Consider the following 22,737-nt stretch of genomic DNA (forward strand, 5'->3'; position numbering starts at 1 on the left):
TGTGGCTCAGTTGGTAGAGCATGGTGTTTGCAACACCAGGGTTGTGGGTTCGATTCCCATGGGGGACCGGTACAGGAAAAAAATTTATGAAATGTATGCATTCACTACTGTAAGTCCCTCTGGATAAGAGCGTCTGCTAAATAACTAGAATGTAAATGTAGACCAGGGGTGACCAGCTCTTTTAGACCAGGGGTGGCCAGCTCTTTTAGACCAGGGGTGACCAGCTCTTTTAGACCAGGGGTGGCCAGCTCTTTTAGACCAGGGGTGGCCAGCTCTTTTAGACCAGGGGTGACCAGCTCTTTTAGACCAGGGGTGGCCAGCTCTTTTAGACCAGGGTGTCCAGCTCTTTTAGACCAGGGGTGACCAGCTCTTTTAGACCAGGGGTGGCCAGCTCTTTTAGACCAGGGGTGACCAGCTCTTTTAGACCAGGGGTGACCAGCTCTTTTAGACCAGGGGTGGCCAGCTCTTTTAGACCAGGGGTGACCAGCTCTTTTAGACCAGGGGTGGCCAGCTCTTTTAGACCAGGGGTGACCAGTTCTTTTAGACCAGGGGTGGCCAGCTCTTTTAGACCAGGGGTGGCCAGCTCTTTTAGACCAGGGGTGGCCAGCTCTTTTAGACCAGGGTGTCCAGCTCTTTTAGACCAGGGGTGGCCAGCTCTTTTAGACCAGGGGTGGCCAGCTCTTTTAGACCAGGGGTGGCCAGTTCTTTTAGACCAGGGTGGTCAGCTATTTTAGACCAGGGGTGACCAGCACTTTTAGACCAGGGGTGACCAGCTCTTTTAGACCAGTGTTCCAACACTCTTTTAGACCAGCACTCTTTTACACAAAGTTTAATATTCCATTGTGGTATGTGTGTAAAGCTATTTTGTAGGCAAACTGAATGCGCACAACAGTAAACACATAATCTCATAGATAACCTCACCTGAATACCATATTCATAATACCATATTCATACCATATTCACCAGGGGTGGCCAGCTCTTTTAGAACAGGGGTGGCCAGCTCTTTTAGACCAGGGTTCCAACACTATTTTAGACCAGGTGGGGCCAGCTCTTTTAGACCTGGGGTGGCCTATTATTTTAGACCAGGGGTGGCCAGCTCTTTTAGACCAGGGGTGTCCTATTCTTTTAGACCAGGGGTGGCCAATTATTTTAGACCAGGGGTGGCTTGCTCATTAAGACCAACGGTGGCCTACTCTTTTAGACCAGGGGTGGCCAGCTCCAGTCCTCAATGTTTCTGTACCCCTGAAAAACATCACAAAGATGACAGCTCTATCTTGGCTATTCCTACACTGAAGTGGAGTGACTATCCCCCCTAAAATATCTCATTCCCCTTTTCACCTCTTCTGCCACAGGTCCCAGGAACTTCTCACTCCAATGTCCTCATTGCACCCTGGGTATCTCTGTCTCTCTCTCTGTCTTGCTCTCTCTCTATTCAACTTAATTCAAAGGGCTTTATTGGCATGGGAATTATATGTTCACATTGCCAAAGCAAGTGAAATAGATAATAAGAAAAAGTTAAATTAACAATATAAAATAAACAGTAAACATTACACTCACAGAAGTTCCAAAATAATTATTATTTTGGTGGCTATATACAGTGTTGTAACGATGTGCAAATAGTTAAAGTACAAAAGGGAAAATAAATAAACATAAATATGGGTTGTATTTACAATGGTGTTTGTTCTTCACTGGTTGCCCTTTTCTTGTGGAAACAGGTCACACATCTTGCTGCTGTGATGTCACACTGTGGTATTTCACCCAGTAGATATGGGAGTTTATCAAAATTGGATTTGTTTTCAAATTCTTTGTGGGTCTGTGTAATCTAAGAGAAATATGTGTCTCTAATATGGTCATACATTTGGCAGGAGGTTAGGAAGTACATCTCAGTTTTCACCTCATTTTGTGGGCAGTGTGCACATAGCCTTCTCTTGAGAGCCAGATCTGCCTACGGCGGCCTTTCTCAATAGTAAGGTTATGCTTACTGAGTCTGTACATAGTCAAAGCTTTCATTACTGTTGGGTCAGTCACAGTGGTCAGGTATTCTGCCACTGTTCAGGGCTAAATAGTATTCTAGTTTTCTCAGTTTCTTTGTTAATTCTTTCCAATGTGTCAAGTAATTCACTTTTGGTTTTCTCATGATTTGGTTGGGTCTAATTGTATTGCTGTTCTGGGGCTCTGTAGGGTCTGTTTGTGTTTGTGAACAGAGCCCCAGGACCAGCTTTCTTAGGGGACTGGAAGGTTTGGGAATCGCTTCCTTTTAGGTGGTTGTAGAATTTGTGGAATTTAACGTCTCTTTTCTGGATTTTGAAAATAAGCGGGTATCGGCCTAATTCTGCTCTGCATGCATTATTGGTGTTTTACGTTGTACACAGAGAATATTTTTGCATGCAGAGTCTCAATTTGGTGTTTGTCCCATTTTGTGAATTCTTGGTTGGTGAGGGGACCCCAGACCTCACAACCATAAAGGGCAATGGGTTCTATAACTGATTCAAGTAATTTTAGACAGATCCTACTTGGTATGCCTTTTGTTGGCAAAGAAGGCCCTTCTTGCCTTGTCTCTCAGATCGTTCACAGATGTGTGCAAGTTACCTGTGGCGCTGATGTTTAGTCCGAGGTATGTATAGTTTTTTGTGTGCTCTTGGGCAACGGTGTCTAGATGGAATTTGTATTTTGTGGTCCTGGCAACTGGACCTTTTTTGGAACACCATTATTTTTGTCTTACTGAGACTTACTGTCAGGGCCGAGGTCTGGCAGAATCTGGGCAGAAGATCTAGGTGCTGCTGTAGGTCCTCCTTGGTTGGGGACAGAAGCACCAGATCATAAGCAAACAGTAGACATTTGACTTCAGATTCTAGTAGGGTGAGGCCGGGTGCTGCAGACTGTTCTAGTGCCCTCGACAATTTGTTGATATACAGTGCCTTTGGAAAGTATTCAGACCCCTTGACTTTTTCTAGATTTTCTGTTTTATGTTATAGCCTTTTTCTAAAATGCATTAAATACAAAAACATCCTCAGCAATCTACACACAATACCCCATAATGACGAAGCGAAAACAGGTTTTTAGACATTTTTGCAAATGTATTTAAAATAAAAAACAGAAATACTTTTTGCATAAGTATTCAGACCCTTTGCTATGAGACTCAAAATTTAGCTCAGATGCATCCTGTTTACATTGATCATCCTTGAGATGTTTCTACAACCTGATTGGAGTCCACCTGTGGTAAATTCAATTGATATTTATTATTATATTCCATTATTTGGAAAGGCACACACCTGTCTATATAAGGTCCCACAGTTGACAGTGCATGTCAGAGCAAAAACTAAGCCATGAGGTAGAAGGAATTGTCTGTAGAGCTCCAAGACAGGATTGTGTCGAGGCACAGATCTCGGGAAGGGTACCAACAAATTTCTGCAGCATTGAAGGTCACCAAGAACACAGTGTTCTCCATCATTCTTAAATAGAAGAAGTTTGGAACCACCAAGACTCTTCCTAGAGCTGGCCGTCCGACCAAACTGAGCATTCGGGGGAGAAGGGCCTTGGTCAGGGATGTGACCAAGAACCTGATGGTCACTCTGACAGAGCTCTAGAGTTCCTCTGTGGAGATGGGAGAACCTTCCAGAAGGACAACCATCTCTGCAGCCCTCCACCAATCAGGCCTTTATGGTAGAGTGGCCAGACGGAAGCCACTCCTCAGTAAAAAGCACATGACAGCATGCTTAGAGTTTGCCAGAAGGCACTTAAAGACTCTCAGACCGTGAGAAACAAGATTCTCTGATCTGATGAAACCAAGATTTAACTCTTTGGCCTGAAAGCCAAGCGTCACATCTGGAGGAAACCTGGCACCAGTCCTATGGTGAAGTATGGTGGCGGCAGCATCATGCTGTGAGGGTGTTTTTCAGCGGCAGGGTCGAGGCAAAGATGAACGGAGCAAAGTACAGAGAGATCCTTGATGAAAACCTGCTCCAGAGTGCACAGGACCTCAGACTGGGGACGAAGGTTCACCTCCCAACAGGACAATGACCCTAAGCACACAGCCAAGACAACGCAGGAGTGGTTTCGAGACAAGTCTCTGAATGTCCTTGAGTGGCCCAGCCAGAGCCCAGACTGGAACCCGATCTAACATCTCAGGAGAGTCCTGAAAATAGCTGTGCAGCAACGCTCCCCAACCAACCTGACAGCTTGAGAGGATCTGCAGACAAGAATGGGAGAAACTCCCCAGATACAGGTGTGCCATGCTAGTAGTGTCATACCCAAGAAGACTTGATGCTGTAATTGCTGCCAAAGGTGCTTCAAGAAAATACTGAGTAAAGGGTCTGAATGCTTATGTAAATTAAATGTAGTTAATTTTATTAATTAGCTAACATTTCTAAAAACCTGTTTTTGCTTCGTCATTATGGGGTATTGTGAGCAGATTGATGAGGGGAAAAAACTATTTAATCATTTTTAGAATAATGGCTGTAGGTTAGGTTGCTGTTGACACATATCCAGCGGTAGTTATTGGGTTCAAATGTGTCTCCACTTTTGTGGCTTGTGGTGATCAGTCCTTGGTTCCAAATACTGAGGAAGATGCCAGAGCTGAGCATGATATCTATCTCTCTCTCTCTCTCTCTCTCTCTCTCTCTCTCTCTCTCTCTCACTTTCTTTCTCTCTCTCACTTTCTTTCTCTTCCTCCCCTTCCCTCTCTTTCTTTCTCTTCTTCCCCCTCCCTCCCACCCTCTCTATTTTTCTCTTCTTCCCCCCTCTCTTTTTCTCTCGTTCACTTCCCCTCTCTCTCTTTCTCTCTCTTTCACTTCCTCCCTTCTCTTTCGCTCTCTTTCTCTTCTCCCCCCTCTCTCTTTCTCTCGTTCACTTCCCCCTCCCTCTCTCTTTCTCTCTCTTTCACTTTCCCCTCTCTCTCTTCTTCCTCCCCCTCCCTCTTTCTTTCTTGCTCTCACTCCCCCTCCTTTCTCTATCTACTTCTTTCTATTTCTCTCTCTTCCTCCCCCTCCCTCTCCGTTTCCCTTTTTCACTTCCCCCTCTCTCTTTCACTCCCCCCTCTCTCTTTCTCTCTCTTTCTCTTCCTCTCTTTCTCTCTTTCACTTCCCCCCTCTCTCTTTCTCTCTTCCTCTTCTTCCCCCTCCCTCTCTGTTTCTCTTTTTCACTTCCCTCTCTCTTTCTTTCACTCTCTCACTCCCCCTCCCTTTCTCTCTCTTTCTCTCACTCCCCCACCTCTCTTTCTCTCACTCTCCCACTCTCTATCTCTCTTTCTCACTCTCTCTCTCTCTCTCTCTCTCTCTTCCACAGTGATGTACTCTCCTCCTGCTGCTGCTGTTACTCCAGCCTCAGCTTGGTGCAGCTGCTCCACTGTGGCGCTCAATGCATTTTTAAAGAGTCCATCAAGTTCTAGCGCAACTTGTTTTAAAAATAAATCTGCTGATTAATTTATTGGGCGGAGTTGGGGGTATATGGGAGGAGAAAGAAGAGGGATCCACCTTAGCTGGGTGATGCTGGAAACAAACATGAAGCCCCCTTCCGTTCGCTCCTTTCAGGGTCCCCCCTTCCATTCGCTCCTTTCAAGATCCCCCCTTCTGTTCGCTCCTTTCAGGGTCCCCCCTTCCGTTCGCTCCTTTCAGGGTCCCCCCTTCCGTTCGCTCCTTTCAGGATCCCCCCTTCCGTTCGCTCCTTTCAGGGTCCCCCCTTCCGTTCGCTCCTTTCAGGATCCCCCCTTCCGTTCGCTCCTTTCAGGGTCCCCCCTTCCGTTCGCTCCTTTCAGGATCCCCCCTTCCGTTCGCTCCTTTCAGGGTCCCCCCTTCTGTTCGCTCCTTTCAGGGTCCCCCCTTCTGTTCGCTCCTTTCAGGATCCCCCCTTCCGTTCGCTCCTTTCAGGATCCCCCCTTCCGTTCGCTCCTTTCAGGATCCCCCCTTCCGTTCGCTCCTTTCAGGGTCCCCCCTTCCGTTCGCTCCTTTCAGGATCCCCCCTTCCGTTCGCTCCTTTCAGGGTCCCCCTTCCGTTCGCTCCTTTCAGGGTCCCCCCTTCTGTTCGCTCCTTTCAGGATCCCCCCTTCCGTTCGCTCCTTTCAGGATCCCCCCTTCCGTTCGCTCCTTTCAGGGTCCCCCCTTCTGTTCGCTCCTTTCAGGATCCCCCCTTCCGTTCGCTCCTTTCAGGATCCCCCCTTCCGTTCGCTCCTTTCAGGATCCCCCCTTCCGTTCGCTCCTTTCAGGATCCCCCCTTCCGTTCGCTCCTTTCAGGGTCCCCCTTCCGTTCGCTCCTTTCAGGGTCCCCCCTTCTGTTCGCTCCTTTCAGGGTCCCCCTTCCGTTCGCTCCTTTCAGGGTCCCCCCTTCTGTTCGCTCCTTTCAGGGTCCCCCCTTCTGTTCGCTCCTTTCAGGGTCCCCCCTTCTGTTCGCTCCTTTCAGGGTCCCCCCTTCTGTTCGCTCCTTTCAGGGTCCCCCTTCCGTTCGCTCCTTTCAGGGTCCCCCCTTCTGTTCGCTCCTTTCAGGGTCCCCCCTTCCGTTCGCTCCTTTCAGGAACCCCCTTCTGTTCGCTCCTTTCAGGAACCCATGCCAGTTAGACTCCACTGGATATTAGGTGTGTGTGTGTGTGTGTGTGTGTGTGTGTGTGTGTGTGTGTGTGTGTGTGTGTGTGTGTGTGTGTGTGTGTGTGTGTGTGTGTGTGTGTGTTTGTGTGTGTGTTTGTCCTAGTTTTACCTCTTGTTTGGGACGTGGTGTATTTTGACCTGTCATGGAGGACTGTTGGACGTGCTGTTCTATGTGGACAGGGCTTGTTGACAACACATAAAACTAAGACTAGCCAGAGGTCATCAGTACAGTGAGAGGGCCAGTCTATGGAGAAGAGGTCGTGATGTTGTGTGTGTGTGTGTGTGTGTGTGCGTGTGCGTGTGTGTGTGTGTGTGTTTGTGCGCATGGTACACTTAGGACACTTCCCAAAACTGTGGATCTTTCATACACTGCGTATTTAAATCCCTAGACTGTGGGTGTAACTATTCGGCTAGCACACCTGACCCTGCGAGATGAGAGACGCATGACTCAAAGCTTTGCACACATTTCCTATTTACCGTGTTTGATATAACACACTTTGGGTAGAGGATTAAGAATGCAGGCAACTTCTGTTGTTGCATCTATGAAAAGCCTGTGCTGCTTATGAATGGCCTATGTATGGCTTATGAATGGCCCATGTACGGCTTAAGAATGGCCTAGGTATGGCTTATGAATTTCCTATGGTTGGCTTATGTATGGCTTATGAATGGCCAATGTACTGCTTATGAATGGCCTAGGTATGGCTTATTAATGTGATATGAAGTCCTTATGCAGGTACCCTTCAGCGAAAGTATCACCAACATTTTCTCCCAGTGAATTCTGCAGCTTAATGAGTCCTCGTCTCATATCAATGGAAGTGTGATATGTGCTTCATGCGTTGCTTGGCACTGAGCCATTGTTTCATCCCATCCGGGGAGAGACATTCCCCCGTTTGCGAGTTTAGCTGGTTGCCAATCAGCGACAGATGTTCTGCTGTCTGGGATGGGTGTCTGTCGCTCTGCTTAATTATAGAGGATACCTGCCATCTCTCAAACTGCCACAGTGCACCATGGGACTTGGAAGTGGATAAATTGCAAGGTATAGTGTAGAGCAGGGTTCCCCCAACTGGCGGCCAGCGGGACGAATTTGGCCCGCGGGTGGTTTTATTTGGACCCCCCACGTTTTGGAAAGGCCATCACATTTTTTTCCCAGGGATAGGTTGTGAGTATCGTAGAATAGTCCAGATCCTGGTTGACATACTAGTTGCATGGTTGACATACTAGTTGCATGGTTCATATTTCATAGCGGTTGAATTCACAATATAAGGTTAGGGGATAGGTTGTGAGTATCGTAGAATAGTCCAAATCCTGGTTTTTTGTTGTTGTTATTTTGCTGAAAGCAAAGCAGTTTAGTCTGTGGAGCTGGAACAACAGCTCAACTTGAGGATTCTCAAATATGTAGACTAGCCCTGGCATGGTTGGCATACTAGTTACATGGTTAACATACTAGTTACATGGTTGACATACTAGTTACATGGTTAACATACTAGTTACATGGTTGACATACTAGTTACATGGTTAACATACTAGTTACATGGTTAACATACTAGTTACATGGTTAACATACTAGTTGAATGGTTGACATACTAGTTACATGGTTAACATACTAGTTGAATGGTTGACATACTAGTTACATGGTTAACATACTAGTTACATGGTTAACATACTAGTTACATGGTTAACATACTAGTTACAGGGTTAACATACTAGTTGAATGGTTGACATACTAGTTGAATGGTTGACATACTAGTTACATGTTTAACATACTAGTTGAATGGTTGACATACTAGTTGAATGGTTGACATACTAGTTACATGGTTAACATACTAGTTGAATGGTTGACATACTAGTTACATGGTTAACATACTAGTTGAATGGTTGACATACTAGTTACATGGTTAACATACTAGTTGAATGGTTGACATACTAGTTACATGGTTAACATACTAGTTGAATGGTTGACATACTAGTTGAATGGTTGACATACTAGTTACATGGTTAACATACTAGTTACAGGGTTGACATACTAGTTAAATGGTTGACATACTAGTTACGTTGACATACTAGTTAAATGGTTGACATACTAGTTACATGGTTAACATACTAGTTGAATGGTTGACATACTAGTTGCATGGTTCATATTTCATAGCGGTTGAATTCACAATACAAGGTTCTCCGTCTTGAGGGTTAAACCCAAACAGTTCAAATTGTCACAATACATTGCATATTCAGTATGGGGTTTATAACACAAATATATTTTAGTCATGTGAGATGTGATATTTGTGATTCTGCAGCTGCTGGAATACATAATGAAATAAGTATGTTAACATACAGAAGCTGAAAGCAAATACGCGTTCCCCTTGGTTCAGTTCACCATCCAGTGCCTCCATCCAACTATTAACAAAAGCTGAAGTTTTGTCAGCAAGGCAGAAAGAGAAATGGGGGCGCCCGATGCCTCAGTGATGTTTAGTTCTATCTGCCTAGGGAGAGACTACAGTTGAAAATTTGCTGTCTGGCACACAATCTGGCACCTTCACAAAAATACTTGATTAATGTGCATTTTCCCTGTCACATAAACCTACAGTTATAATGTAGTGGCCTAGGGTGGTCCAGCTTCTGGATCACATTTACTATGCACTGCTGTGAGCATGGGTTTGAATCCAACCCACTGCTCTAGCGTTTACATTTTAGACATTTCTATCCAGTAGTGAGTGAATATATTTTAATACTTACTTTTCTACTGTTCCCCTGTGGGAATCAAACCAACAACCTTTCCCTGCAAATGCCATGCTGTACCAACTGAGCTACACGGGACTACACTCTCTCCTGTTTCACTACCCTGTCTAATAAACAGGAACATTACTAAAGAAGTAGGACTACTTCTGTTAAAAAAAATTTTAAAAAACGGAAGTAGAGTATAATGAGAGTAATGTGGATCTCCCCTTCTGTTTAGGTGATGATACTGTACTTCAGCCCCAGCGTGTTGCGCTGTATCCTCCTGAGATGGGTGCGTCTCCTGGGCTTTGCCACAGCCTACGGAACAGTGATCCTGAAGCTTTACAGGTTTGCTACAGGTCTACTTTCTAGTACAGGTCTTTCACATGGGGTGTATTCATTAGTACACGCCGTATGCAAAATGCTTTGCACCGTGGTAAACGTTTTGCAACTGCATATTTGGGTAGGTTCCTCTCTGTTTCGCCCCGTTTGGTTCCTATTGAATATACCCAAGCTGTATCATGCAGAAATCAATCCCATAATATGGTACTGGTACTCCCTGTATATAGCTCCACATTGTTCTGGTACTGGTACTCCATGTACACTGCTCAAAAAAATAAAGGGAACACTAAAATAACACATCCTAGATCTGAATGAATGAAATAATCTTATTAAATACTTTTTTCTTTACATAGTTGAAAGTGCTGACAACAAAATCACACACAAATAATCAATGGAAATCCAATTTATCAACCCATGGAGGTCTGGATTTGGAGTCACACTCAAAATTTAAGTGGAAAACCACACTACAGGCTGATCCAACTTTGATGTAATGTCCTTAAAACAAGTCAAAATGAGGCTCAGTAGTGTGTGTGGCCTCCACGTGCCTGTATGACCTCCCTACAATGCCTGGGCATGCTCCTGATGAGGTGGCGGATGGTCTCCTGAGGGATCTCCTCCCAGACCTGGACTAAAGCATCCGCCAACTCCTGGACAGTCTGTGGTGCAACGTGGCGTTGGTGGATGGAGCCAGACATGATGTCCCAGATGTGCTCAATTGGATTCAGGTCAGTCCATAGCATCAATGCCTTCCTCTTGCAGGAACTGCTGACACACTCCAGCCACATGAGGTCTAGCATTGTCTTGCATTAGGAAGAACCCAGGGCCAACCGCACCAGCATATGGTCTCACAAGGGGTCTGAGGATCTCATCTCGGTACCTAATGGCAGTCAGGCTACCTCTGGCGAGCACATGGAGGGCTGTGCGGCCCCCCAAAGAAATGCCACCCCACACCATGACTGACCCACCGCCAAACCGGTCATGCTGGAGGATGTTGCAGACAGCAGAACGTACTCCACAGCGTCACCAGACTGTCACGTCTGTCACATGTGCTCAGTGTGAACCTGCTTTCATCTGTGAAGAGCACAAGGCGCCAGTGGCGAATTTGCCAATGTTGGTGCTCTCTGGCAAATGCCAAACGTCCTGCACGGTGTTGGGCTGTAAGCACAACCCCCACCTGTGGACGTCGGGCCCTCATACCACCCTCATGGAGTCTGTTTCTGACCGTTTGAGCAGACACATGCACATTTGTGGCCTGCTGGAGGTCATTTTGCAGGGCTCTGGCAGTGCTCCTCCTGCTCCTCCTTGTACAAAGGCGGAGGTAGCGGTCCTGCTGCTGGGTTGTTGCCCTCCTACGGCCTCCTCCACGTCTCCTGATGTATTGGCCTGTCTCTTGGTAGCGCCTCCATGCTCTGGACACTACGCTGACAGACACAGCAAACCTTCTTGCCACAGCTTGCATTGATGTGCCATCCTGGATGAGCTGCACTACCTGAGCCACTTGTGTGGGTTGTAGACTCCGTCTCATGCTACCACTAGAGTGAAAGCACCGCCAGCATTCAAAAGTGACCAAAACATCAGCCAGGAAGCATAGGAACTAAGAAGTGGTCTGTGGTTACCACCTGCAGAACCTCTCCTTTATTGGGGGTGTCTTGCTAATTGCCTATAATTTCCACCTGTTGTCTATTCCATTTGCACAACAGCATGTGAAATTTATTGTCAATCAGTGTTGCTTCCTAAGTGGACAGTTTGATTTCACAGAAGTGTGATTAACTTGGAGTTACATTGTGTTGTTTAAGTGTTCCCTTTATTTTTTTGAGCAGTATATATACAGTACAAGTCAAAAGTTTGGCTTTTCTACATTTTAGAATAATAGTGAAGAAGTCAAAACTATGAAATAACACATATGGAATCATGTAGAAACCAAAAAAAAGTGGTGTTTGGTAAGCCATCATTGTAAGTAAGAATTTGTTCTTAACTGACTTGTTCACTGACTTGTTAACTGACTAGTTAAATAAAGGTTAAATAAAAAAATTATAAAAAATAAACAAGAATCCGAATATATTTTATATTTGAGATTCTTCAAAGTAGCCACCCTTTGCCTTGATGACACCGTCGCACACTCTTGGCATTCTCTCAACCGTCTTCATGAGGTAGTCACCTGGAGTGCTTATCCAACAGTCTTGAAGGAGTTCCCACATATGCTGAGCACTTTTTGGCTGCTTTTCCTTCACGCTGCGGTCCAACTCATCCCAAACCATCTCAGTTGGGTTGAGGTCGGGTGATCGTGGAGGTCAGGTCATCTGATGCAGCACTCCATCACTCTCCTTTGTGGTCAAATTGCCCTTACACAGCCTGGAGGTGTGTTTTGGGTCATTGTCCTGTTGAAAAACAAATGATAGTCCCACTAAGCGCAAACCAGATGGGATGGCGTATCGCTGCAGAATGCTGTGGTAGCCATGCTGGATAAGTGTGCCTACAGTGTCACCAGCAAAGCACCCCCACACCTGCTCCATCCTTCACAGTGAGAACTGGGGCAGCAGGGTAGCCTAGTGGTTAGAGCGTTGGACTAATAACTGCAAGGTTGCAAGTTCAAATTCCCCAGCTGACAAGGTAAAAATCTGTTCTGCTCCTGAACAGGCAGTTAACCCGCCCCCTAGGCTGTAATTGAAAATAAGAATTTGGTCTTAACTGACTTATCTAGTAATTAAAAAAACACACATTGCAGATGTAACAGTTGTTAAAATACATTGTGAATTTCACCAGCTTCATATGTTAATATAGCATGTTGATGTGTTATTACGCATCCTGGGAATAGAGTAGTGTTGACTTATGTTTTGCCCTGCATCCTGGGAATAGGGGAGTGTGTACTTACGTTTTGCCCTGCATCATGGGAATAGAGTAGTGTTTACTTACATTTAGCCCTGCATCCTGGGAATACAGTAGTGTTTACTTACGTTTTGCCCTGCATCATGGGAATAGAGTAGTGTTTACTTATGTTTTGCCCTGCATCCTGGGAATAGGGGAGTGTGTACTTACGTTTTGCCCTGCATCCAGGGAATAGAGTAGTGTTTACTTACGTTTTGCCCTGCATCCAGGGAATAGAGTAGTGTTTACTTACGTTTTGCCCTGCATCCAGGGAATAGAGTAGTGTTTACTTACGTTTTGCCCTGCATCCTGGGAATAGGGGAGTGTGTACTTACGTTTTGCCCTGCATCCTGGGAATATAGTAGTGTTTACTTATGTTTTTCCCTGCATCCTGGGAATAGAGTAGTGTTTACTTACGTTTTGCCCTGCGTGCTCGTGCTCAAATAATTTTGATGCACTATGAGAGGTAGGCACGCTTTTTCTGTTGTCTTCAGAAAAGTTTGATTCCTTTATGCACAAAGTCATACCCACAATGTTTTGTTCATGAATAATGTTGTATATTTAGAGGTTACTCATAAGTGGATGGTATTGTTAAGATGCAATTGTAATTGTACTTTTAGGATGACATTAACATTCTGAATTCAACATGTGGTTACTAGCTAGCTAAGATGCTGTATGTGTGAACGATGGCTAGCTCCTCGACTGATCCCAGTCCATTGTATTGTGCGTCTGTTGTAGAAAGAGACGACGATTCGTAGAACATATTTGTGCTTTACAAATGTTTAGTCTTTTCTTTTGGATGCAGAGAGTGAATTCTGATTCATTAAAACAACCTGATCTCCCAAGTCCACGTCTATAGTCTCAATCAACCACACACAACGCAGAGCTACAGCGGTGCCAGTACAGTGCCGGTTACTTGGAGATCATCCGTTCACCTACTCTGCATCTCACAAAGATACAGCGGTTGGAACCAAACATTTCACATTTGGACTCATCAGACCAAAGGACAGATTTCCACTGGTCTAATGTCCATTGATTGTGTTTCTTGGCCCAAGCAAGTCTCTTCTTCTTATTGGTGTCCTTTGGTAGTGGTTTCTTTGCAGCAATTTGACTATGAAGGCCTGATTCACATAGTCTCATCTGAACAGTTAATATTGAGATGTGTCTGTTACTTGAACTCTGTCAAGCGATTATTTGGGCTGCAATCTGAGGTGCAGTTAATTGATGATTTCTGAGGCTGGTAACTCTAATGGACTTATCCTCCACAGCAGAGGGGTGGCAGGGTAGCCTAGTGGTTAGAGCGTTGGACTAGTAAACGAAAGGTTGCAACTTCAAATCCCCGAGCTGACAAGGTACAAATCTGTCATTCTGAACAAGGCAGTTAACCCACTGTTCCTAGGCTGTCATTGAAAATAAGAATTTGTTCTTAGCTGACTTGCCTGGTTAAATAAAGGAAAAAAAGAGTTAACTCTGGGTCTTCCTTTTCTGTGGCAGTCCTCATGAAAGCCAGTTTCATCATCGTGCTTGATGGTTTTTGCGACTGCACTTGAATAAACGTTAAAAGTTCTTGAAATTTTCCGCATTGACTGACCTTCATGTCTTAAAGTAATGATGGAGTGTAATTTGTATTTGCTTATTTGAGCTGTTCTGGCCATAATATGGACTTGTTATTTTACCAAATAAGGCTATCTTCTGTATACCACCCCTACCTTGTCACAACACAACTGATTGGCTCAAATGCATTAAGAAGGAAAGAAATTCCACAAATTAACTTTTAACAAGGCACACCTGTTCATTGAAATGCATTCCAGGTGACTACCTCATGAAGCTGGTTGAGAGAACGCCAAGAGTGTGCAAAGCTGTCATCAAGGCAAAGGTTGGCTCCCTTGAAGAATCTCAAATCTCAATTATATTTTGATTTGTTTAACACTTTTTTGGTTACCACATGATTCCATATGTGTTATTTCATAGTTTTGATGTCTTCACTATTATTCTACAATGTTGAAAATAGTCAAAATAAAGAAAGGCCATTGAATGAGTAGGTGTGTTCAAACTTTTGACTGGTACTGTAGCTCCACATTGATCTGGTACTGGTACTCCTTGTAAATAGCTCCACATTGATCTGGTACTGGTACTCCTTGTAAATAGCTTCACATTGATCTGGTACTGGTACTCCCTGTATATAGCTCCACATTGATCTGGTACTGGTACTTCCTTGTAAATAGCTCCACATTGATCTGGTACTGGTACTCCCTGTATATAGCTCGACATAGTGATCTGGTACTGGTACTCCCTGTAAATAGCTTCACATTGATCTGGTACTGGTACTCCCTGTATATAGCTCGACATTGATCTGGTACTGGTACTCCCTGTATATAGCTCCACATTGATCTGGTACTGGTACTTCCTTATATAGCTCCACATTGATCTGGTAGTCCCTGTATATAGCTCCATAGTGATCTGGTACTGGTACTCCCTGTATATAGCTCCACATTGATCTGGTACTGGTACTCCCTGTATATAGCTCCACATTGATCTGGTACTGGTATTCCCTGTATATATCTCCACATTTATCTGGTACTGGTACTTCCTGTATATAGCTCCACATTGATCTGGTACTGGTACTCCCTGTATATAGCTCCACATTGATCTGGTACTGGTACTTCCTGTATATAGCTCCACATTGATCTGGTACTGGTTCTCCCTGTATATAGCTCCACATTGATCTGGTACTGATACTCCCTGTATATAGCTCCACATTGATCTGGTACTGGTACTCCCTGTATATAGCTCCAAATTGATCTGGTACTTCCTGTATATAGCTCCACATTGATCTAGTACTGGTACTCCCTGTATATAGCTCCACATTGATCTGGTACTGGTTCTCCCTGTATATAGCTCCACATTGATCTGGTACACCCTGAATATAGCTCCACATTGATCTGGTACTGGTTCTCCCTGTATATAGCTCCACATTGATCTGGTACTCCCTGTATATAGCTCCACATTGATCTGGTACTGGTACTCCCTGTATATATCTCCACATTGATCTGGTACTGGTACTCCCTGTATATATCTCCACATTGATCTGGTACTGGAACTTCCTGTGTATAGCTCCACATTGATCTGGTACTGGTACTCCCTGTATATAGCTCCACATTGATCTGGTACTGGTACTCCCTGTATATAGCTCCACATTGATCTGGTAGTGCCTGTATATAGCTCCATATTGATCTGGTACTGGTTCTCCCTGTATATAGCTCCACATTGATCTGGTACTGGTACTCCCTGTATATAGCTCCACATTGATCTGGTACTGGTACTTCCTGTATATAGCTCCACATTGATCTGGTACTGGTACTCCCTGTATATAGCTCCACATTGATCTGGTAGTCCCTGTATATAGCTCCTCATTGACCTGGTACTTCCTGTATATAGCTCCTCATTGATCTGGTGCTGGTACTCCCTGTATATAGCTCCACATTGACCTGGTACTTCCTGTATATAGCTCCATATTGATCTGGTACTGGTTCTCCCTGTATATAGCTCCACATTGATCTGGTACTGGTACTCCCTGTATATAGCTCCACATTGATCTGGTACTGGTACTCCCTGTATATAGCTCCACATTGATCTGGTACTGGTACTTCCTGTATATAGCTCCACATTCATCTGGTACTGGTTCTCCCTGTATATAAATTCAACTATATTGTAGTTTCATTCTTCTGTATTTAATTGTATTACTCTTGTGTTAGTGTTTTATGTTTATTGTTGGGAAGGGTTCGTATAAAACTGGAATTTCACGGTGAAGTTTACACCAGTTGTATTCGGGGCATGTGACAAATAAAATGTGATTTGGCCAAATGAGATAACTTCTGCAGTGTTCTGCCTAGAACTTTCTGTCTTTTCTCCCAATGATTTTTCCCAATGATGCTCCTTAATGAGTTTGCCCTGTAGAGTGCCCTCCAATAAACAGGTTCCTCTCAGAATTGGTCCTGGTTTGCCATCGTTCTATTTTGCTCCTTAGTAGTCAAAGTGAGAGGACAGTGGCATAGGTAGCACTTTACATTCTCAATCACACAGAGCTACCTACTGTAGCATAGAGTTTTCTCCACTCTCCTCTGGAAATTGACTTGGCTTTCATGTTGGCCTTTTTACATTTCGCAGAGACAGCCGAGAACAACTCAATCTGATCAAGTGTGTGTGTGTGTGTGTGTGTGTGTGTGTGTGTGTGTGTGTGTGTGTGTGTGTGTGTGTGTGTGTGTGTGTGTGTGTGTGTGTGTGTGTGTGTGTGTGTGTGTGTGTGTGTGTGTGTGTGTGTGTGTGTGTGTGTGTGTGTGTGTGTGTATGTATTGTCCACTCCCACTTCAGTTAATATAATTTTGTGAGTGCAGAAAATAGGGGGCCAAAGGGCAGCCTGCTACTTCCCCTGACAAAATTACAATTCAAGTTCCTCATGGTGTGATGGGCTTGAAACCTAACCTTAGTGTCAGTTCAATATAGGAGAATCCCACACAGATATCAAAGATGAGGTAGGATCAATCATGGTCTATCCCTCAGAGACCCCAGAGGTTGAAATAGCTCCTTATATCTATGCTAATCTAGCCCACACTTCAGAGAACACACTGTTGCTAGCTCCTGCAAGGGTCTTTCAGCAGGAGTATAGGAGAAGTAATAGCGGAAGCCGTTACATTGATGACTGATAGCAGTGGTAGAAGGAATAATGCAGTGTAATGAATTCTAACAGTGGTAGAAGGAATAATGCAGTGTAATGAATTCTAACAGTGGTAGAAGGAATCATGCAGTGTAATGAATGCTAACAGTGGTAGAAGGAATAATGCAGTGTAATGAATGTTATCAGTGGTAGAAGGAATAATGCAGTGTAATGAATTCTAACAGTGGTAGAAGGAATAATGCAGTGTAATGAATGTTATCAGTGGTAGAAGGAATAATGCAGTGTAATGAATGTTATCAGTGGTAGAAGGAATAATGCAGTGTAATGAATGTTATCAGTGGTAGAAGGAATAATGCAGTGTAATGAATGTTATCAGTGGTAGAAGGAATAATGCAGTGTAATGAATGTCTATCAGTGGTAGAAGGAATAATGCAGTGTGATGAATGTCTATCAGTGGTAGAAGGAATAATGCAGTGTAATGAATTCTAACAGTGGTAGAAGGAATAATGCAGTGTGATGAATGTCTAACAGTGGTAGAAGGAATAATGCAGTGTAATGACTGTCTAACAGTGGTAGAAGGAATAATGCAGTGTAATGAATGTTATCAGTGGTAGAAGGAATAATGCAGTGTAATGAATGTTATCAGTGGTAGAAGGAATAATGCAGTGTGATGAATTCTAACAGTGGTAGAAGGAATAATGCAGTGTAATGAATTCTAACAGTGGTAGAAGGAATAATGCAGTGTAATGAATGTCTAACAGTGGTAGAAGGAATAATGCAGTGTAATGAATTCTAACAGTGGTAGAAGGAATAATGCAGTGTAATGAATGCTAACAGTGGTAGAAGGAATAATGCAGTGTAATGAATGTTATCAGTGGTAGAAGGAATAATGCAGTGTAATGAATTCTAACAGTGGTAGAAGGAATAATGCAGTGTAATGAATGATATCAGTGGTAGTAGATAAAAAGTGGTTGCAGTAAAAGTAGTGTCGCTTGTGTCAGTTACATAATCAGTAGAATAAATAATGATAGGGATGAATAGCAGTAGTTTCCCAATGATGTCTTGATCATTTCATGAAAAATATATCTTTACCTTGATGGGTTCGGATTTCTAAACTTTAAATATTGTTAATCATCAGTTACAATAGAGACATGAAGGGTGCCATAGTCTAGGGTCTACACCAGAAGTTAATGCTTATCTGTAGGAGGAATGTATATGGTGGAGGCAAATAAGCTTGGAATGTACTGAGTGGAGGGAAAGACGATGACATGTTGGCAGGCACTGATAATGGTGGAGAGATGTGGTTTAGTGAGGAAGGGTGTCGAGGTCAGGTCACATTAAGGGAGAAGGAACAGTTTGTTGCCCGCATCACTTAACTTCCTGCCAAGTAAAGATGTAGGAGGAGAAGGAGGAGACTCCACCCAAATTGGGGTATATACAGTGAGGGAAAAAAGTATTTGATCCCCTGCTGATTTTGTACGTTTGCACACTGAAAAAGAAATGATCAGTCTATAATTTTAATGCTAGGTTTATTTCAAAAGTGAGAGACAGAATAACAACAAAAAAATCCTGAAAAACCCATGTCAAAAATGTTATACATTGATTTGCATTTTAATGAGGGAAATAAGTATTTGACACCTCTGCAAAACATGACTTAGTACTTGGTGGCAAAACCCTTGTTGGCAATCACAGAGGTCAGACGTTTGTTGTAGTTGGCCACCAGGTTTGCACACATCTCAGGAGGGATTTTGTCCCACTCCTCTTTCTATGGGATTAAGGTCTGGAGACTGGCTAGGCCACTCCAGGACCTTAATGTGCTTCTTCTTGAGCCACTCCTTTGTTGCCTTGGCCGTGTGTTTTGGGTCATTGTCATGCTGGAATACCCATCCACGACCCATTTTCAATGCCCTGGCTGTGGGAAGGAGGTTCTCACCCAAGATTTGACGGTACATGGCACCGTCCATCGTCCCTTTGATGCGGTGAAGTTGTCCTGTCCCCTTAGCAGAAAAACACCCCCAAAGCATAATGTTTCCACCTCCATGTTTGACGGTTGGGATGGTGTTCTTGGGGTCATAGGCAGCATTCCTCCTCCTCCAAACACGGCGAGTTGAGTTGATGCCAAAGAGCTCCATTTTGGTCCCATCTGACCACAACACTTTCACCCAGTTGTCCTCTGAATCATTCAGATGTTCATTGGCAAACTTCAGACGGGCATGTATATGTGCTTTCTTGAGCAGGGGAACCTTGCGGGCACTGCAGGATTTCAGACCTTCACGGCGTAGTGTGTTACCAATTGTTTTCTTGGTGACTATGGTCCCAGCTGCCTTGAGATCATTGACAAGGTTCTCCCGTGTAGTTCTGGGCTGATTCCTCACCGTTCTCATGATCATTGCAACTCCACGAGGTGAGATCTTGCATGGAGCCCCAGGCAAGGGAGATTGACAGTTCATTTGTGTTTCTTCCATTTGCGAATAATCGCACCAACTGTTGTCACCTTCTCACCAAGCTGCTTGGCGATGGTCTTGTAACCCATTCCAGCCTTGTGTAGGTCTACAATCTTGTCCCTGACATCCTTGGAGAGCTCTTTGGTCTTGGCCATGGTGGAGAATTTGGAATCTGATTGATTAATTGCTTCTGTGGACAGGTGTCTTTTATACAGGTAACAAACTGAGATTAGGAGCATTCCCTTTAAGAGTGTGCTCCTAATCTCAGCTCGTTACCTGTATAAAAGACACCTGGGAGCCAGAAATCTTTCTGATTGAGAGGGGGTCAAATACTTATTTCCCTCATTAAAATGCAAATCAATTTATAACATTTTTGACATGTGTTTTTCTGGATTTTTGTTGTTGTTATTCTGTCTCTCACTGTTCAAATAAACCTACCATTAAAATTATAGACTGGTCATTTCTTTGTCAGTGGGCAAACATACAAAATCAGCAGGGGATCAAATACTTTTTTCCCTCACTGTATACTACCACTGGAGGAACCATGTCTTTGTCTTATGCAGCTGTTTTTTTTATTACCTTTATTTAACTAGGTAAGACAGTTCAGAACAAATTCTTATTTTCAATGACGGCCTAGGAACAGTGGGTTAACTACCTTGTTCAGGGGCAGAACGTCATATTTTTACCTTGTTAGCTCGGGGATTCGATCTTGCAACCTTTCAGTTACAAGTCCAACGCTCTAACCGCTAGGCTTACTGCCACCCCAATGGGTGAATAAACTTGGTCTAAACTTTACTAATCGTCCGTGATTTTTACTAGGTTCATTTAGAGCCTAACAACCTGTTTGTAACAGATACCAGTTGGTTGTAATCTGGTTGTGACAGCGACCAGTTGGTTGTAATCTGGTTATATAATAGACCAGTTGGTTGTAATCTGGTTATATAATAGACCAGTTGATTGTAATATGGTTATATGACGTCTTCTCAACGAGAACCATAAAACCCTAAAATGACACTATTTGACGTCACGTGCCAAATGTTGCCTGCTGGGATTTGGGAACAGAAACCACCCTTCTCTCTCTTCTCTCCTCCAGAGTGCTGAAGGTGTTCCTGTCCCGTACGGCACAGCGGACGCCCTACATCACCAGCTGGCGGGTGCTGCGTCTGCTGGGGGTCATCCTGCTGGTGGTGCTGTGGTTTCTGGTGGCCTGGACCTCGGCCGTGTGTCAGACACCTGACCGTACGTCGGCCCTCATTGATGTGGGCCTCACCCCTGACGGGCTGCAGTTCAGCATGTGCCTGCTGGACCGCTGGGATTACATGATGGCAGTTGGTGAGTTGTGACGGAAGTGTGGACCCCTTGTCAATACCACTAGTCAATAACCAAGTGGGCAAACTGGTTGAAATGACATCGTTAAAGCCAGAAAATGATTGAAATGATCAAATAAAATCAAGCTTTATTTATACAGCACATTTCAGACATGGAAAGCAAAAAAATAACAGAAAATAAATTATAAAAAACTAGGAAAATGAAAACTGAAATATTTACTACACAAACTTAGGAGGATAAAAAAACTAAATAATAATAATAAAAACTGAAAGACAAAAAAGTACACTAAGGAAAAAAAAGCAAGGCTAAAGAGGTGTGTTTTTAGATCTCTTTTAAATATGTCCACAGTTTCAGCCCCCCTCAGGTTCTCTGGCAGGCTATTCCAGAGGCTGGGGGCATAATAACTAAAGGCTGCCTCTCCATGCCTCTTGGTACAAGGCTTTGGGATAGTTAAAAGGCCAGTGACAGAGGATCTGAGGGTGTAGTGGACAGTCATTGTTATCATATATGATATTATAAATACCTCACGTCACTCGTAATAAGACTAAGCAATTAGCCTATTAAAATGTTTATCTGACTCCATGAAGATAATAACTACAAACAAGCATTAGGCAATGAGATGATGTTGACTAGCAAGAATTGGTCTGGGAATTGTCTATATCAAAGACAAATATTTAATTAACATTGTACAATTAATGGGTTCACATGCAAGGCATAAATTAAGTTAAGCTTTAACAAGCATTGCAAGTCATTATTCCAAGCAGGACAAAGCACGAATAAAGAGATGCTTACTAGGCCTGCGTCCTAGAAGCCTAGTAAATTCCTACAAGCATTTCGCTACAAGCAATAACATCTGCTAAATATGTGTATGTGACCAATAACATTTTATTTTATTTTGATTTGATGAGAATTGATCATACAACCTTAATCCATGGCTGGAAACAGGATCAGAGAAAGAACAAAGGCATGTAATTCCATTCATAACATCTGAAGGTGTAACCTTTCAACCCAAAACCAACCACCATTGACCAATCAAACAATACCAAGTTGACAGTAACCTCAACACTTCCAGGCCCAATCTCCACAGAGTGTCACAGCATCTAAAGGCTTGTGTGGGGGATGAGACCAATGTAAATAAGACAGAATTCCTGGACCATAAAAACGTTTTGCATAGAGATCATACATCCATATACAGTGCCTTTGGAAAGTAATCAGACCCTATGTCTTTTTCCACATTTTGTTACGTTACAGCCTTATTCTAAAATGTATTAAATAAAAAAAATATCCACATCAATCTACACACAATACTCCAGAATGACAAAGTGAAAACAGGTTTTTAGAAATTTTTGCAAATGTACCAAAAACTAAAATTGAAATATCTTATTTACATAAGAATTCAGACTCTTTGCTATGAGACTCGAAGTTCTCGAAGCTCAGACTCGAAGCTCAGGTGCATCCTGTTTCCATTGATCATCCTTGAGATATTTTCGACAACTTAATTGGAGTCCACCTGTGGTAAATTCAATTGATTGGACATGATTTGGAAAGGCACACACCTGTCTATATAAAGGTCCCACAGTTGACAATACATGTCACAGCAAAAACCAAGCCATGGGGTTGAAGGAATTGTCCGTAGAGTTCCGAGACGGGATTGTGTCGAGGCACAGATCTGGGGAAGGCTACCAAAACATTTCTGCAGCTATGAAGGTCCCCAAGAACACACTTGCCTCCATCATTATTAAATAGAAGAAGTTTGGAACCACCAAGACTCTTCCTAGAGCTGGCCGCCGGGCCA

At 43.6% G+C, this 22,737-nt stretch overlaps 1 protein-coding gene across 1 annotated transcript in view; it reads left to right on the plus strand.

The window, feature by feature from the left end:
• The window catches only part of LOC106598107 (metabotropic glycine receptor), a 114,020-nt gene that overhangs the window by 65,893 nt on the left and 25,390 nt on the right, over positions 1-22,737 (plus strand). Inside the window, exons 6-7 of the mRNA XM_014189180.3 lie at positions 9,526-9,635; positions 20,707-20,945. Coding sequence (XP_014044655.1) covers positions 9,526-9,635; positions 20,707-20,945 — 349 coding nt within the window. The remainder of the gene's footprint in view (positions 1-9,525; positions 9,636-20,706; positions 20,946-22,737) is intronic.

The sequence above is a fragment of the Salmo salar genome, chromosome 03 (assembly GCF_965601325.2).
Source record: "Salmo salar chromosome 03, fSalSal1, whole genome shotgun sequence".
NCBI lineage: Eukaryota > Metazoa > Chordata > Actinopteri > Salmoniformes > Salmonidae > Salmo > Salmo salar.